General features: G+C 41.0%; 1 protein-coding gene across 1 annotated transcript in view; it reads left to right on the top strand.

The window, feature by feature from the left end:
* The window catches only part of KCNB1 (potassium voltage-gated channel subfamily B member 1), a 110,963-nt gene extending 101,172 nt beyond the window's left edge, over positions 1 to 9,791 (top strand). Inside the window, exon 5 of the mRNA XM_021417086.1 lies at positions 7,656 to 9,791. Within this exon, the coding sequence (XP_021272761.1) occupies positions 7,656 to 9,680 (2,025 nt within the window). The 3' untranslated portion in view covers positions 9,681 to 9,791. The remainder of the gene's footprint in view (positions 1 to 7,655) is intronic.

Genomic DNA, 16,526 nt, shown 5'->3' with positions numbered 1-16,526 from the left:
GGAAGGGAAGGGAAGGGAAGGGAAGGGAAGGGAAGGGAAGGGAAGGGAAGGGAAGGGAAGAAGAGAAAAAATAGCAAGAAAAAGAATATACAAAGGAAGTAATGAACAAACCACCTGCTGACCAATGACAGCCAGTCCCCAAGCAGCAGTACCTCCACCCTGTGTTAGTGTCAAACATTCTCAGTGGGTTGAGGACGTTTCCACTCTCTATCTGTAGGGATTCACTGCTTCTGAAGGCTTCCCTTTCTGTTCATGTCATTAGCACAGCTGATGCTTGCAACAGATTTATGCTTCTCCTAATGCATTTCTGGAAAAATTGTTGAGCAGGTCACCATTTTTTGCAGACAAAACATGGAGCATGCTTCTAATTTCCTTGCTATGTGACAACCCAGTATGGTATCAATGATGAGGTGTATCTCCCTGCAGCAAAACTAATTATACCTTTCGGTGAGGAAGTGGCAGTGGAACTGGCTTAGTCTTCAAAAAGATTCCACGCTGTAATATGCAGGACTAATGTGCCTTAGATTCAAAAAGAATTAATATCAATTATTTTCATGCATATTCATGAGAGGAAGGCTGGTTTAGCAATCAAGCTAATAGTTTTTCTTAATTACATTTAGTTGATTTCATGCTATTTCTTGGCATATTCCCGATTCAATCTAACCATTAAATAAAACCTCCCACATCTGCACCAGTGAACCCCAACACTTTCAGCTCAGCAGCCCCTCAAGACAGTGACTGAGGCTGAGCAGATTCTTGGGACACTGGGAGTTAGTTATTCATGAGCGTTGTCTCTTCCTGATGCAGAGCTGAATCACAAAAGGACCTTAAGGAGCAGTTCCCAGGCATTCAGTGGTGCTGAGGGCTAAGGCACTGGCTTTCTTTTGTTTTTCTGCATTCAAATCATTGGTTACTGAATACAAGAGAGAAAGCAGGAGTGAGAGAAGTACCTGCTAGGGGAGCACAAATCTTCAGGGATGGTTGTATTTGGGAGGAGGTCTAGTCTCTGACTCTGGTCGATATGGCACTGAGTGACATGGTTAGTTAGTGGGATGGTGGTGATGGTTTCGTGGTTGGAACAGATGATCCTAGTAATCTTTTCCAACCTTAATGATTCTATGATAACATCTAATGCCTCGCCATAATGCCAGCAAAACCCATTGAAATAAAAAGCTGCTATAACACTGAGACAAGTGCTGGTCACCAATGCAGGACACTATGACATAACATAACACTTCTTATTGAAATGGAATTACGTTTTCAGGACTAGCAGTCTGCAATGTCAGTCTTAGGAACACAGAAGGCATTTGGATAGGGAGAATAAAAAAAGAAGGGATAGGAAAGAAGGTGACCTGGATGTGTGAAGCAAAGGGAAATAAAATCAGAAGGATAGAATTAGAAAATAAAGTATGGGTGATGAGAAAAGAGAATTAAACAAACTACTGTTCTGAATAAAAGTGCCCTGGGAAAATGATGAGTTTCCTCTACAGGAATGGTTTCCGAGCATGGTTTCCTGGTTTCCTGTAGAAGGTTTAAGAGCAGGTGGGATGCTCTGTGCATTGTGCATGAGGTTTTTGCTACAGTCTGCTCTTTAGTTGCTTTTCAGGGACCTAAAAGCCTGGGGAAAAAAAAGGGGGAAATTTGAGCTTCTGTGTATTTGTTTTATTTTCTAACTTTCCCCAGCAGCAGAAATAGGACAGATGCTCCTCTATCATCCTTTCTCAAGCACTTTTACTGTACTGATGTCTGAAGGCAGTGTATGCCTTTGAAGTTTGCCTTTTCAGTATTTTCATTCATCATTTTCTTCTCCTGCACACCATTTGCATCTGGGCTTTGCTCAGAAGAAAGACTGACACCATTTATCATTTAATGGGGCTTGATAGCTCTCTGACAACTAAACATGTTCTTAGCAGCATTAAGGAATTTACAGGCAGTCATGCCTGAAGGCTACTTCTCTGCCCACTTCAGCTTAGTCAGCAGCAGTTGCAGCAGCTCTGGATGCCTGTAGGTAAGTGAAGCACTGGCATATAATCAGCAGAATTATTGCATCCCCTTTTAGGCCAAGTAGTCTTAGTCTCCCAATAGATAAAATTACTACAGCTATAACTGAAATCCAGTAATTAACTAGTATTTAATCTGGGCTCCGCCAGGCAATGACAAAATTAAGATCTCAGGCAGTACAAAACAAAATACAAATGATTTTAGTTTTATAGATTTTATACTGTGCAGTAATGCTTACAGAAGAGCAGAGGCATTTGAACTCTCCCAGTCTGTGCACACAGTGACAGGGGGCACTGCAGGGGTGTGGGCTGATGGTGCAGGGTCCTACCACTCCAGAGGACAGAGTTTGTGGTGCAAATGGGTCTCAAGATGCAGAAGTGGCATGGAGAGTGCCAGATCAGGTACAACTCGTAGGCATAGGTTTCTATTCCCCACAAATCAGTGGGACTTACAGATTTGATTGGGGGTTTGTGCAGATTCAAGGTCTTAATTTGCATCTTAACATCCTTCTACGCACGCACAACGAAAACAGAGTGAAGGTTCTATGTATCTTCCTTGCCTCTTTATCCTCATCCACTTGTCACAATCCAAGAAGCGTTACTGTTCTTTATGGCCTCAGTGCTTTCCAGAAAAAAATATCCTGCAAGCCCGATGGTCAGAATCATGGCATCAGAAGTGACAATTTTCTGCAAAGTTTCAGGATAAGTAGGCATTTTCTAGTGAAGAGGTGTTTCCCAAGGCGTGTCCCCATCAGTAAATACCTTCGGGGAGCAGGTGACGTTTCTCTGTGCTCCACAAAGTGGGGAGGAGATTAAGGAACTCTCCATCTGTTTCTGTGGGATATCACTCAAAATACACTGTGCTCTGTTTCTCAGGGGCTGGGGAGACATGGGCTGGCATCGGCACAGCAGGAAGGAGCTGGGCAGTCTGACTCCAAGTATATTGTTTGCTTGGGGAAATGGAAAAGCTGCAGGAAAAATCCCTTAGTAAATGGAGCATATGAATGAAACCTGGTCCTGTTGCCAAGTTTATTCTGTATGTCCTGATGGAGCTAAAAAAGTGCATTAGACTAAACCATTATTGAACTTCTTGATTACATAACAATTTCCTCATCGTATTTCCAAGAATATTGAATCTATCTATATTCAAACACCCTCCTACTCTCTCCCACACACCACCCCTTCTTCTTGCTATATCAGCTTCATTACTGAGGATGAAGGCAGAAAAAGTATAGGGCATGTTGCCATGAGCAGATAGAGCTCAGATGCTTACACTGGGATTTTAGAGCCATCTACGGGATTTGGACAGCCTATTCTCATTAATTTGAATGGCTTTGAGAATCTCCAGTCTTATACTTTGACCTTAGTTAGGGTTTTTAGCAGTGCAAAGAACAGATAATCAACAATACATATTACCAGACCTTGCACTGCCTGTAGCTTACCCCACCTGCAGGATAGCATGTGCGGTATTGCTGCCCACCAAATTCTGCTACTTACTCACATAATCAGCTTGCACGTCTCATTTGCATGTGTAATAACCAGCCTGTATGTACAATCATGCTAATCACTTCCAGGAAAGTGCTTTAAATTCATTCAAAAGCTTGCCCTGCCTGCCCTTGGGTTATTCAGTTTCCACAGAGGAATCATACCAGCAATCCAGATTCACTCAGTAAAAGTCTTTGTGGAACAGTCGATTTGGTGGAGAAGTATTTTCTGGAATCCTGCCTATACATACTGAGTCGTGCACTGCAAGGCAGTGCTGTCTTTAGGAGCCAGTCCAACACCCTCTGCAAGCCACTGAGTAAAGTACCTGATGGGGAAATGCACAATTTATGGTGTGCCACAGGTGGAATGTAAGAGCAAATGCAGAAATGGAGAAAGGGAACTTACACGGCTTATTTAATGCCATCTGTCAGAAGAAATGGTCCTCGGAACATTGCACCAGAAGCACATGGCTCAAAAGTGAACCTGGAAGAGCAATGGAAGGAAGGAATGGTGGGAATTGCATGGAAAGGCTGCCCACCACACTGAGCATCCCTAGAGGATGAGGTGTTGGAACAGGCTGCCCAACAAGGTGGTGATATTGCACTGAGTGACCTGGTTTAGTGGGCATGGTGGTTTTGGGTCTGGAGTAGTCATGAGTTGATAGTTGAACTAGGTGATCTTACTGGTCTTTCCAACCATGAGGATTCTATGATTCTATGATAAACACTCTTGGTAGTGTGTCTTTCCTTCCACCTTCTGTGTCTCATTACTGTCAGTGGAAAATACAAAAGCTACCGTGCCAGAGAATCAGTATGGCTCTGATAGGAAGTCGTATTAGACAAATGGTGATGTCTGTAATCTGAAATCCAAGATTGTAAATATATTGGCATAGAGTGTTGTGCCATTGAATGCACTGCTAATGCCCAGCAGCAACAGCAACTGGATCTGCTTTGCTGCAGACAGCTGCTCCTCAGGTGGGTTTTTGGGTGGTGCATGCCACAAGACATGCTTTAAGAAGGATCTTCTAAACACCTTCTGGAGAAATTTATCCCATGTTGTTTTGGTACTTTCCAACTGAAAAGTGCTCTGAATACTTGAGGACAGTCAACCCACATTTGGAAGTTTTTCTTAGCCTGTCAGCCTTCTAAAGATATATGATTGCAGCAGATCAACAAAGGGGAAAATCTGTATCTTAGGCACACAGGTGACATCTCGCTGCAACTTGCCGGAGAAATGATAAATGTCTCTGTCTGTTTATTGCTTCGCTCCGTGGCTAGATCTGCTAGACTAAAAACAAATTTTACTCTTAGATCTCCCAGTTTTCAAATTTATGTTCATCTGGCATTGCCTTGATCTTCAAAGCAGGAAAGTATATCAAAGGAAATGAGGTTTGACACCAATTACTGCTTCTGGATGGCATCCCCTGAATAAAGATGGAGTGTTAATATTTACACTGAAAGCGAAGGAGATAAAACACACTAGGTATGTCTAAGTCTACAAATAAGCCCCTCTGTGCATAGCGGGCAGAGATAAAGCCCAGCAAGAAATTGGAAACTGCTGTTGAAAACATCCCAAACACCTTCAGAAATCACAAATTGTAAACAAAGAAATAGAGCAAAAACACTGAAAGAGCCTTCTAGGAAAGCAAATGAGTCTCCCTGCTTCTGGGGAAATTTTCTGGTCTTTAGGAGATGATCTTTCAAATTAATCTGCAGAAATAGCTGTCTGAATTTCTCCCCACTTCAGCAGAAAGTCCCATATCAAAATATCTCTATTAGTTTTGCCTTATTTTTCACCTTCTCTTTCAGCTAAATAAAAGCAGAATCCATGAGTAAGCTTAAATGGTTGCTTCTTCTGATTGCTCATAAGCCAGATTGTATTTCTGCTGACCTCTTTCTAGCACTCAATTAACTGAAATGTAGAGATTCATTTTGAAGTTATTTGTTTCCTATCAGTAGATTGTCTTCAGTGAATACATTTTTATACTTCTAACACCAAACCTTCATATAAACAATCTGTTTTAAAAAAGAAAGGGAAGCTTCCCAGCATTTCTCCTAGTAAAAATTAAGTAACTGAAAGTGATGATATTCTAAAATTCTCAACATTGCACAGGGCAGGCCATTTACACCATTCACTTTTTCCATTTAATCCAATTTAAACAATGAAAACAGGCTGTTTAATGGAACTAATGTTTGTTTCTAGTCAGATTTCATTCTTCAGATTAAATTACTAGGTCTGCAGTGTCATGTAGAAATCCAAGTTACATTTTCAGTGATTCAAATGTAGATGTTTTTTATTACATTGATTCGGAAGGGTTTTTTCAACCTGCAAGTAGATTTTAAAACACTTTTGGAAAACAATTGTCAAAAAGTCAAAATTGAAAATCTTATGTTAAATTTGGATTTTTTGAAGGTGTGTGAGCTGACTTTTCTCCGAAAACAGTAGCTGAATTTAATTCAAGCTGAATTTAATTCAAGTAAAGCTTCCAACCTTTGCAGAACACTTCTGTCTTTCAGCTTCAGCGAAGAGTTGAGGCTCTTCCAGAGACAACCAAGGTGTTCCCAATCCATATTGCATCTGCGTGTTTCTCCTACAGTAGCGAGGCTTGTACCACTGCAGGGACTGTCCACTCAACAGTCTGATAGCTCCTGACAATTTGAATATCTGTGTTGGATTTGTCTGAAGAGAAATCCTGCAAGAATTTCTTTCTGCAGTGCCCCAGGTTGTTATTGTGGATATTCTGGTGTTGTGAAGCTGGCTGAGAGACATTGCTGTGAGGAAAGCTATGATCTAGTTATATGGGCAAGGAAGGACATGGGCACAGAACATGTCAGATTTGCAACTCGTGATGCAGAACTCCTGTCATACATCTTATAATTCATTGCTTCATATTGTGTATTTAGTCATCACTCACATTTGTTGCAATTAATTTTATGATTCTTTTCTATCTCAAGTAGAAGAAAAGCAAGCATAAGGAACCAGCTTACACTGCCATGAATACATAAAACATTAGTCACATATACGTGTGTTTTGAAATCATTTCTGTATTTTGACAGTAACCTAAGAAACTAGATGTATTCCTACCCAATTAACAAGCTAGAGAAAGAACCCACTAGTAGAAAAAAAAAATTCCTCAAATTGTCTGTCAGCTCTAAAACCTCCCTCAAATGACTTTAAAAGAAAACATAATTAGGGAAACTGGAAAGTACAGAATTAAAACAGATATGGAAGGATGGCCTGCCTACAGCATCTGAACACTGCAAACATGCTAATCTCGCATTTCGTGCTTTCCTGTTCTGCATAAAGTCAATGGCCCAGGAGCTGAGCAGATGTATGTGATTTTTTCAGAGAGGCTGCTCACTGCAAACCCTTCTCATTTATTTGCACTCTTTATCTCAAGATCTGGTTTCTACTGGGGGCTGAGCTCTCCAGTGGCTGGACCTGCCCTGCCTCAGCTGTCTCACTGTTGTTCCCTTCACCTGGCTGGGTTTGCGCTTTTCCCTCTTTGTGGTGAGGAGCTGGGATGGCCATTTGGTCGTGCACAGAATAGCTCACATCTCAAAATGTTTTAGAAAGACTCAGAAAATTTTTTGTGTCTTTCACAACTATTAAGTTTCAAATTAGAGATGAATCATTCAAAAAGAATATATTACTTGTACATTTATGTGTAGTAAAAATGTACACACATCACTATAATAAGCCATAGGCATGCAAAAATTATAGACATAGCCATGCATTAAATGGAGGACCTTACTGTTATTGAATCTTGCATTCACAATTACATTCCCTCTTGCTTATATTTCAGAGATGGTTGTCCAGATGGGCTTTGTTGGGCACCTAATTAGTAGTTAATCAAAAGGTCCCGCTGTGAACTGCTTCACAGTCCTTCTGGCATCCTAGCTACTTGGAACACATTGAAAATGAATGAGATAAATGCACAGGAGTCAAAGTAGATGTTTTATCGGCTCTATGCATCTGATATAACTCAAAGCAGTTTCCAAAATAGAATCACTTCAGGATGCATTTCCATGTACTAAGAACTGAATTAGTCTAGAAATGCCTAAATGGAAGTACAGCCAGGTGTATTAATGTGATGGCAGATGTGAAATGTGATGGTAGATCATGTAATACATTCTGAGCCAAACTCACTGTCTTCTCTTTCCTTTCCAGATTTTGGCAATCATTTCCATCATGTTTATTGTACTATCTACAATTGCCTTGTCCCTTAACACACTTCCTGAACTACAAGGCATGGATGAATTTGGGCAGACCACAGACAATCCTCAACTTGCCCATGTGGAAGCAGTGTGCATTGCATGGTTTACAATGGAATACCTCCTGCGGTTCCTATCCTCGCCTAAGAAATGGAAGTTTTTCAAAGGCCCACTGAATGCTATTGATTTGCTAGCTATCCTACCATACTATGTCACTATCTTCCTCACAGAATCCAATAAAAGTGTACTTCAGTTCCAAAATGTACGACGAGTGGTCCAAATATTTCGGATTATGAGGATACTCCGGATTCTAAAGCTTGCCCGGCACTCAACGGGTTTACAGTCCTTGGGGTTTACACTGAGGAGAAGTTACAATGAACTTGGCTTACTCATCTTGTTTTTGGCTATGGGCATTATGATCTTTTCCAGCTTAGTGTTTTTTGCAGAAAAGGATGAGGATGATACAAAATTCAAGAGCATCCCAGCTTCTTTCTGGTGGGCAACAATCACCATGACAACAGTAGGCTATGGAGACATCTACCCCAAAACACTTTTAGGTAAAATAGTAGGAGGACTGTGCTGCATTGCTGGAGTGCTGGTGATTGCTCTTCCTATCCCAATTATTGTCAATAATTTCTCTGAGTTCTACAAAGAGCAGAAGAGGCAAGAGAAAGCCATTAAGCGCAGAGAAGCTCTTGAAAGGGCAAAAAGGAATGGTAGTATCGTCTCCATGAACATGAAAGATGCATTTGCCCGTAGTATAGAACTTATGGACATTGTGGTTGAAAAGAATGGAGAAAGCATAGCCAAAAAGGATAAAGTTCAGGACAATCATTTATCTCCCAACAAATGGAAATGGACCAAGAGAACGCTCTCTGAAACTAGCTCTAGTAAATCTTTTGAAACTAAGGAACAAGGATCTCCAGAAAAAGCTAGGTCATCTTCAAGCCCCCAACACCTGAATGTCCAACAGCTAGAAGACATGTATAACAAAATGGCAAAGACTCAGTCACAGCCAAACCTTAACACTAAAGAGTCAAGTCAACCTGGAAAGCAAAAGGAAGAGCTAGAAATGGAGACCCTTCCAGGCCCTATGGTGCCCTTGCTGACAACTCGCGCCGATGGGATAATTGACATGAGGAGCATGTCCAGTATTGACAGCTTCATAAGTTGTGCTGCAGAGTTCCCTGACTCTGGGAGATTTTCCCACAGCCCGCTTGCTACTCTTCCCTGCAAAGGTGGCATTAATGTGATTCAGGAGCAGAGCAGAGCGGAAGGGAGCAGTGCCAGATTTGCAGAAATAAACCCAAGCTCTGAAGGCAGCCACCGTTCTGCTTTTTTCATAGAAAGTCCAAAAAGCTCCATAAAGGCCAGTAACCCTTTAAAACTAAGATCTCTGAAAGTCAACTTCATGGAGGAGGACACCAGCACATTAGTACCAGCATCAAATGTCCTGAGAATATATCCAGACACTCTCAAGAGCAGGGGAGCTGCTGCTGCCACTGTCACAGATACTTCCTTACTCTCTGACAGATCTCTCATGAGCCCAGAAACCTCCATCTACACAACTGCAAGTGCAAGAACACCTCCAAAGTCACCAGAGACACAGACACCCATAGCTTTCAACTTCCATGATGCCGGTATTCACAAATACATAGATGCTGACACTGATGATGAAGGTCAGCTGCTTTATGATTCAAGTCCTCCTGGAAATGTGAGTCCTAAATACAATGTAACAAACATTGGTTATCTAAAGCAAAAGGACAATGTTTATAGAACAGAGAAGAACCATCTAGAAGCTGCTGCTTTACCCACCTCCCCTAAGCTAATAGGACAAAACTGCATTTACTCTATGGAAGGTATCACTGGAAGAACCCAGGGCAATCAGGAGACTGTCAGACTAGAAAATCACATTTCCCCAGAAGTCCATGTATTACCAGGCAGTGGAGGACATGCTAACACACATGATCAAAGCATCTGAACAGGCTCCAAAAGAACTTACTGAAAGTTTAAAGGAATGTCCTTACAGTCAACACAAAAAAAAAAAAAAAAAAAGAGCTTCTGCATGGCATGAACTTGGCTGAAACAAGCCATCTGTTTCTAAAAGTCTGAGGGGAGGTCCAGTGTGGGTTTGTGAAAATGTCCTTCTCTGAAACAACTCTAAAGACATTGCCCACATCAGTCAAAAATAAGGATTGCAAATCATGATCACACATTGATCTCCTTTCATGTTGTCCAGTGAAGCCAATGTGACCAAATATCCATCCATTCCCCTTGAACGCTAGAGCTCCTTTTGGAAATATTAACACCTGATTTGCGTTAGTTCCATAAAGGATGCCAAGGCAGCCAGATTTGAACTCTGGAATAATTTGCTGGGGTTGGTATAAAGCTATCTAAAACACAATGCTCTCTGCTTCAGGGCAGCTGTTCCTCATCTACAGCTTTCTCTGATGGATATTATGTCTAAAGGTAACAGGGAACACTTGCATTATTAGAAAAATCCAAGTGAAAACCATTTAAAACAAATAGCGGTCTAGAGAAACCAGTTATTAAAATGCTCTATGTGTGTTTAACAATACTATATCCTGTAGGACCTGACTTTTTCTTTTGAAACATCAGCAGGGTGAGTTGCACCACTTGTATCTAATTCCAAACACCCCTTAGGACGTAGTGAAACTCGCACTTACCCTCTGCTAAAATTGAAAGCTGCCCTTGGGCCAGCACGTGGCCCTCGGGGCACGCACAGCCCATGCTGGGAGGGTGTGAAGGAGCCATGCAGAAGCAGGGATCTCCGGCGGCATCACAGCCCCCTTCCCACAGCCAGGGAGCGTGGGGCTGGAAGGGGAGCTCAGCTCCTCTCCGGGCTCCCGGCTGCACCATGGCAGCTCCTGGCCCTACAGGGATGGCCGAGCACAGAAGCTGGCCCTGAGGTTTGGTCCAGGCCTGGCTGGCTCCTCGGTCCTACCCTTCCCGCCCGCGCCCTGACTTCAGGCATCAGCTGAAGTCTCGCCCTTGGCGTAGGAGAGGAACCAGTTGGTCTGAAGCTTTTCGCGCCCACGTGGTGCGGTGAAAGATATGCAAGCGTTACATAAATATGCAAAAAGAGGGATTCTTTAGCTACCCGCCCCGGGCCTGGTTGTGCTCTCTCTCGTGAGGAGGTTGGGTGGGAGCATCTCCTTCCATGTCGGTGCATCCGGCAGCTCAGGGAGGCTGCCAGAGACAGCAGGACCAGGCCTGATGTTTTAATAGCATCCATTCATTTTTAAGTGAAAGAAGAAAAAAATAAAAAAAGATTAAAAAAAAAAAAAAGATTTGACCATTTTAAGTGAACAGAACTAGCAGCCACCAGCCTAGGTTTTTAAAATATTATTGTTTCAATAAAGTTCTGTCAAATTGTGTAGGAAATAATTTGTCTTTGGTTTTTAATACTGGGGGGGAAAAGCACTTTACGTTGACTTTTTGTTGTTGTTGTTGCAATGCTGGAGTAGGATAGCAGAGTGTAACAATCAAGCACTTTAACCAAGCACTATTTTAATTTGTGCCTCCTGTCGTGACTGTGATTTGTTACACGCCAGTAGCAAGTCACAACCTGTCCTGTGATAACTGTGATGGTAATCTTTTATGTTGTTATCCGTTTCTACTGTAAAACTCAGTTGTAAATAACTCTGTCAATAAGCGTTTCCTGACCTATTTCGGAGCACCTGCCGGGGCGTGTAGCTATCTGCATGCAACAGGTCTTGGGGCGTGCGGAGGCACAGGACTCGGGAGCGGAGGTGCACGCTGGAGGAAGACCATAACCATGCGAGCCCGCTGCGTTTTGTTCCTTCCCCTTGTGAAAAAGCCGTTGGTTGGTCCTGAATGTAACTGTCTGTCCGTCCGAGCTGTACAGTACTTCTGTCTGTAATCCATAATGGTGAATGCAGCACGTACGGACAAAAGCAATAAGCACATATCTGTTTTAGGAACTGTTATGGGTTACGGTGATAGCTTCGCTAGGTCTCTCCATGGCACAAACCCCCACGTGTGCTGGAGCAGTGGTCCCACTGGGCTCCTGGCGGTGGGATGCAGCCCGAGGCACCTGCTCACACGTCCTCCTTGCCTCCTGCAAGGCCAGGCCCTAGGGAAGGCGCAAGTGAGACCTGAGCCACCACCTCACGAATTCGCCCACTGGCAGTGGAAGAGGCCTCGTGTCATGCAGAGAATTACGTGGGAGGTACTCAAACTCAGTGAAAGGCATCTGTGTGAGCGCACTGTGCTCTCCAGAGTATTTACACAGGGCCAATTCCTGAGGTTCCTCAGCTTTTGCTCTGTCTTCACTCAGTCAAAACCACCAATCGTCCAAATGGGCTCTTTGCCTGGTGAAGGACTTTAGGATTTGGCCATAGTAAATACAAGTGTACTTAGAGGAACTGACATATTGCTAGTTAAGATTGAGTCATTACGAAGAAGTAAAGTGACTTTCCAGCAGATAAGCTTTAAATACTGATTTATTCTATGGCTTCCCAAGGCCATAGAGTGGCAATGAGAAATTTTAACGAGAACAGTCTTAACATAACCTCTGTGTTTCAGTGATCATTCATGTCTGCCATCAGCACAAATGTAAAAAGAAAAAAAAATCAGGGACAATTTTTTTGATAAAGTAAGTAATAGTGATTTCCAAGTTAAATATTTTTAGAGCTGATGCTTTCATGTGGAAAAAAGTCATATTTTACATACCACAAAAGTGAGCATATTTAAATATAGCCATATAGTGTAGTATTTACCACACTTTCATCCAAATTGATGTATTTGGTTTATAGATGGCACTGACAAAAATGTATAGATCAACGATTCTATCATTTTTAACTGATAATCAACTGGTGCAACTCTCCTTGTAACCAAAGGCCCTCTGTTTGCCTTGTGTGTTCACTTATGACACATATCTTATATCATCTATTTAGTCCTACCTTTAAAGTAGCATTTTATTGAGTCACTTTTGAAAGCCAAATTCAAAAGTATCATTAAAAATCTACCTTTTAAGTCTGAATAGCCAAAGTCCTATAGATTTCTTATAGAAAGCAAATAATTTAAAATTGAGCATATAATATGCTTGAAGAGCATTTCTTTCTTATTTGTGTATGAAGATGTAGCTCTCATTTTGTGCCCAGTTAAAAAGGAAGTATGTTTAATTTATTTTAATGAAATAAAGTCTGATTATGAAGTATGTACCTATATATGTGTGTGTGTGCATAATACACATATATATAATGTAAGCACTGGGAAATCTACTCTAACATGAAGCTATAGTATTAATTCTGTACTCATTACAAAAGGAAAGGCAGTGCTTTGAAAACATAATGCTCACTAAATCCTATAGATACTAGAAAGACAATTTCATTTTATAGTTTTTTTGGTACATATCTCCCACGGCTCATCGAAGTAGGAGCAAATATGCAATATCTCTTGCATCAAGCTAAAGTGTGAAGTTTAATCACTGATATTTGGCATTCATGTCTGTGAACTTACTGTGTAGCCTGTGTCAAGCAAGATGACAGTTTCACCTGCTGCTGCAGAAGACGTCGTATCTGAAAGGACTATGTACGTGTGATGTCTGCTCTTGCTTGTATCTTATGCCATCAACACCATTTTTAATACATATATATAAGTATATATATATATAGAATATATATATTTGCGGGAGGAATGGGTGCAGTTTTCTTAACCAGGAAGCAAAGATCCTTTGAGTTTTAGCCTTGAACAAAGGAAAACAGCAGTCACTTATTGCAGTAGATTTCTCAGTGCCTTTTCTTAGAAACTTCACCTAAGCACACTTATGGAAAAGCTAAATAAAACAAAACAGTCTCCTGTGAAATCCACATTCTCTGAAAGGTTTGAGAGTCTATGAAGGTAGAAGAAGAAAAAAAAAAAAGGAGGAAAAGAAAACCCGTGGAACGCACATTCCCTTTCTCAACATGCCGAGTGTCACGTGCCGGGGAATTTGTCTGTGCAAGGAAGGAGTCCAAGGCGGTTGGTTTCTTTGGCAACTATGGCTGTGATAAACTGTAGCCTTTTCTTCCCTTGCAGCTAATAACATACACATTTCTAAGGAAAACAGTATTCTCTTCTGTAAAGTTGTAATGTATTGTTAATATTTGTACCTATTGTATATTTATGTCTTGACAGAATTATGACTGGTACAGTTTATAGTAAATAACAAGGGTATTTAAAACTCATTGCAAAGACAACATTTCTAAAGCCAAGTTCTCTCTCTGTTGGTAAGTTCCCCCATAACATGATCTCCCATAGTTTTTAATGCCTCATTTCAAAGCAAGCAGTAGAATTACTGAGTAAATCAGCAGAGCGTTGGGGACCGCATGGCACTGATGTCCTTCATGCAGCTCAGTCAGGAGCGAGATGGGGAGGTGGGCTTCCCAGCAGCTCCAAATTGGCTCCAGCTTCTTCAGCAAAGCGCTCGTGTTTGGTCAGTCACTTCTGCTTATGGTAATTAAACAGAACAAGTGTTACCTGAGATTGCTTTAGGATCAGCCACCTGGGGAGAATATGGCTTTAAATAGTTCTTGAATAAAGTACAGATGTTTTAGTTACCTCTGTACCTTCTGTTTGCCATTGTGTTGGCTTTATAAGTATCTGATGTATGGAAAAGTCATGTGACTTTCATGCATTCCAGAGTAGTCTATTTTTCTGTTCAGATAAAAAAAAAAATTATATATATATATAAAAATATAAATATATATATATGTATTTTTAGCAAATTTATAATAGGGCAATCAAGTCAGATCTCTTCTTTTTGTATTACAGAATAATATATTAGATGCTTTCTTGTTCATTTACATAGCTGGTCCCCTAACTTTTTTGTTGTCATCATTTTCTTTCATTCTGAAAACACCTGCAACATCCCTCCTGGAAGTGCGTCTGTGAAAGGTCACTAAGTTTGTCTGATGTTGTCATGTTTTTGTATTTCCCTTTTTGTGGTGTGTAAAAATAGCCAGAGATTGGCTATGGAAACTAAGTTGTTCTTTCTGAGAAACAAAGAAATGGCCAAACTGACCTCAGTTATGGCAGCACTGGTACATGCCAGCCAATGACGCTGGCTTCAGTGTTAGCCATAGCCTGGGTTCCAGTGGAGTTTTTCCAGATTTACATCAATTAAGATGAGAGCATGAAGAGACAGGGTTTGAATCTGATTGTCCTAATTATTATGATAGAATTGGGATAAGTATCTCATTTCAGTTTTAATCAAAACTGAAAAGTCAGAGTCTTATTTCAAGGGCAGTGACCTAGCAATGCTCAGGCAAAGCCCCCTCCATAGCTCCTACATCCAGGGGAAATTTCCCTGGGTTAAAACAGAAGGATCAAGACTTATTTCTCACTGGGTTTTTAGAATTTCTACTTTCAGTCCCAGACAAAATCAAGAAATGGGGGAAAAAAAAGTAAGAGAATTTAAAAAAAAAAACATGTACACATTCAGAAAGGGACTGGATTTGGCTAAGGTAAAGACCACCCATGTACGTGCTTACCTAGTGATCTTGCTTGCTCCTTTATAGCTGTACCATCACGCAAATTTAATAAAAAGTCCATGAGATAAATGTGCATCCTGAACATATCTCATGGCCTGTCAAAATCTAGCGTGACAAAGAGATTCAGATTGTCCTTTAACTCCACAGTTTTGGCTTGAATTAGCCCAACAGTTTGGTCAGTGATAATGTTTTCCATAGATGGAATTTTGATCCCTTTTCCTTTTCTTACGACAAAGCAATCTCCTTTTTGTGACTTTCTTATATGCTCACCGCACTACCCAGTAAATCTGAAATAATAGAATTAATTTGGGAGTATAATGTATTCAGAAAGTCTTGGTAACACCCAAATGAGCAGTATAACCATCAGAAACTTTTTTGTATGTGATTATATATCAGCAATACTTATTTACACACAAGGTGATTAAAACAGGGTGGGGTTTTTTGGTTGGTCGGTTGTTTTCGAAAACAACTACTGCAATAACCCATTATATCTATCATAAAAGATCCCATAAATCTCTTCAAAGTGCAGTTTCCATATCATTAAGTTTGTCTGAACATATTTAACAACACCACAGCAAGCTTCTAGTCTTGTCAGTCTTAAATTTACTCCTGCAGGTAGCCCTCCCATTGAAACAAAAATGACCCAGATACCAACCAGTCCATCAAAGAAGAGGTGTTTATTTTTCAGCATGTGTTTTGCACTCCATGCTGACCAGATGCAGGTTCTTGCACTGAAACTTTGTCTTGGCCAGACAAAGGAAACTTTAGGAAAGCTGAATGTTTGCATTCAGGATGTGCATCCCTTTTGTTGCTGGTGTTACCTAAGCCACAAATAAGTGTCCTTTGACACCAATGGTAGGGTGCCACAAGTGTTCATATCTGTAAATACTGCTCAGAATTTTTGCTCTTCTTGATTCTGGCTTCAGCGCACAAGAAGTCTTCAGTCTAGAAGCTTAGAAGATAAACTTTCATTTTTTCTTTTTAACCAGAAATAATACTATTGATATTCTGTAGGATTGAGCAAGGATTAACTTTTGACATTTTTAAAGGGGTCTTTTGAAGACTGCAGGGATGCTACCTTCAAGAAGTAATAATCAGTTTGGGCTCAGCGCAAAGACCCACCTTAACTAGAGCATTCTGAGAAGGCAGGGAGCTGAATTTGAATGAAATGGCAAATTATTTGCTGCTATAAGTAAAGCCCATTTAGGTCAATGGAGCTGTTCTCAGTTTAGCCCAGTAAAGAATTTGGACCCTTATCTTTAAAACCTAATTGAAAACTACAGGCTCTGCATGACCTCAGGGATGGAGTT

Source organism: Numida meleagris, chromosome 19, assembly GCF_002078875.1.
Source record: "Numida meleagris isolate 19003 breed g44 Domestic line chromosome 19, NumMel1.0, whole genome shotgun sequence".
Classification (NCBI taxonomy): domain Eukaryota; kingdom Metazoa; phylum Chordata; class Aves; order Galliformes; family Numididae; genus Numida; species Numida meleagris.
The sequence above is the reverse complement of the archived record's forward strand: the minus strand, read 5'-3'. Positions and strand labels throughout refer to the sequence as shown.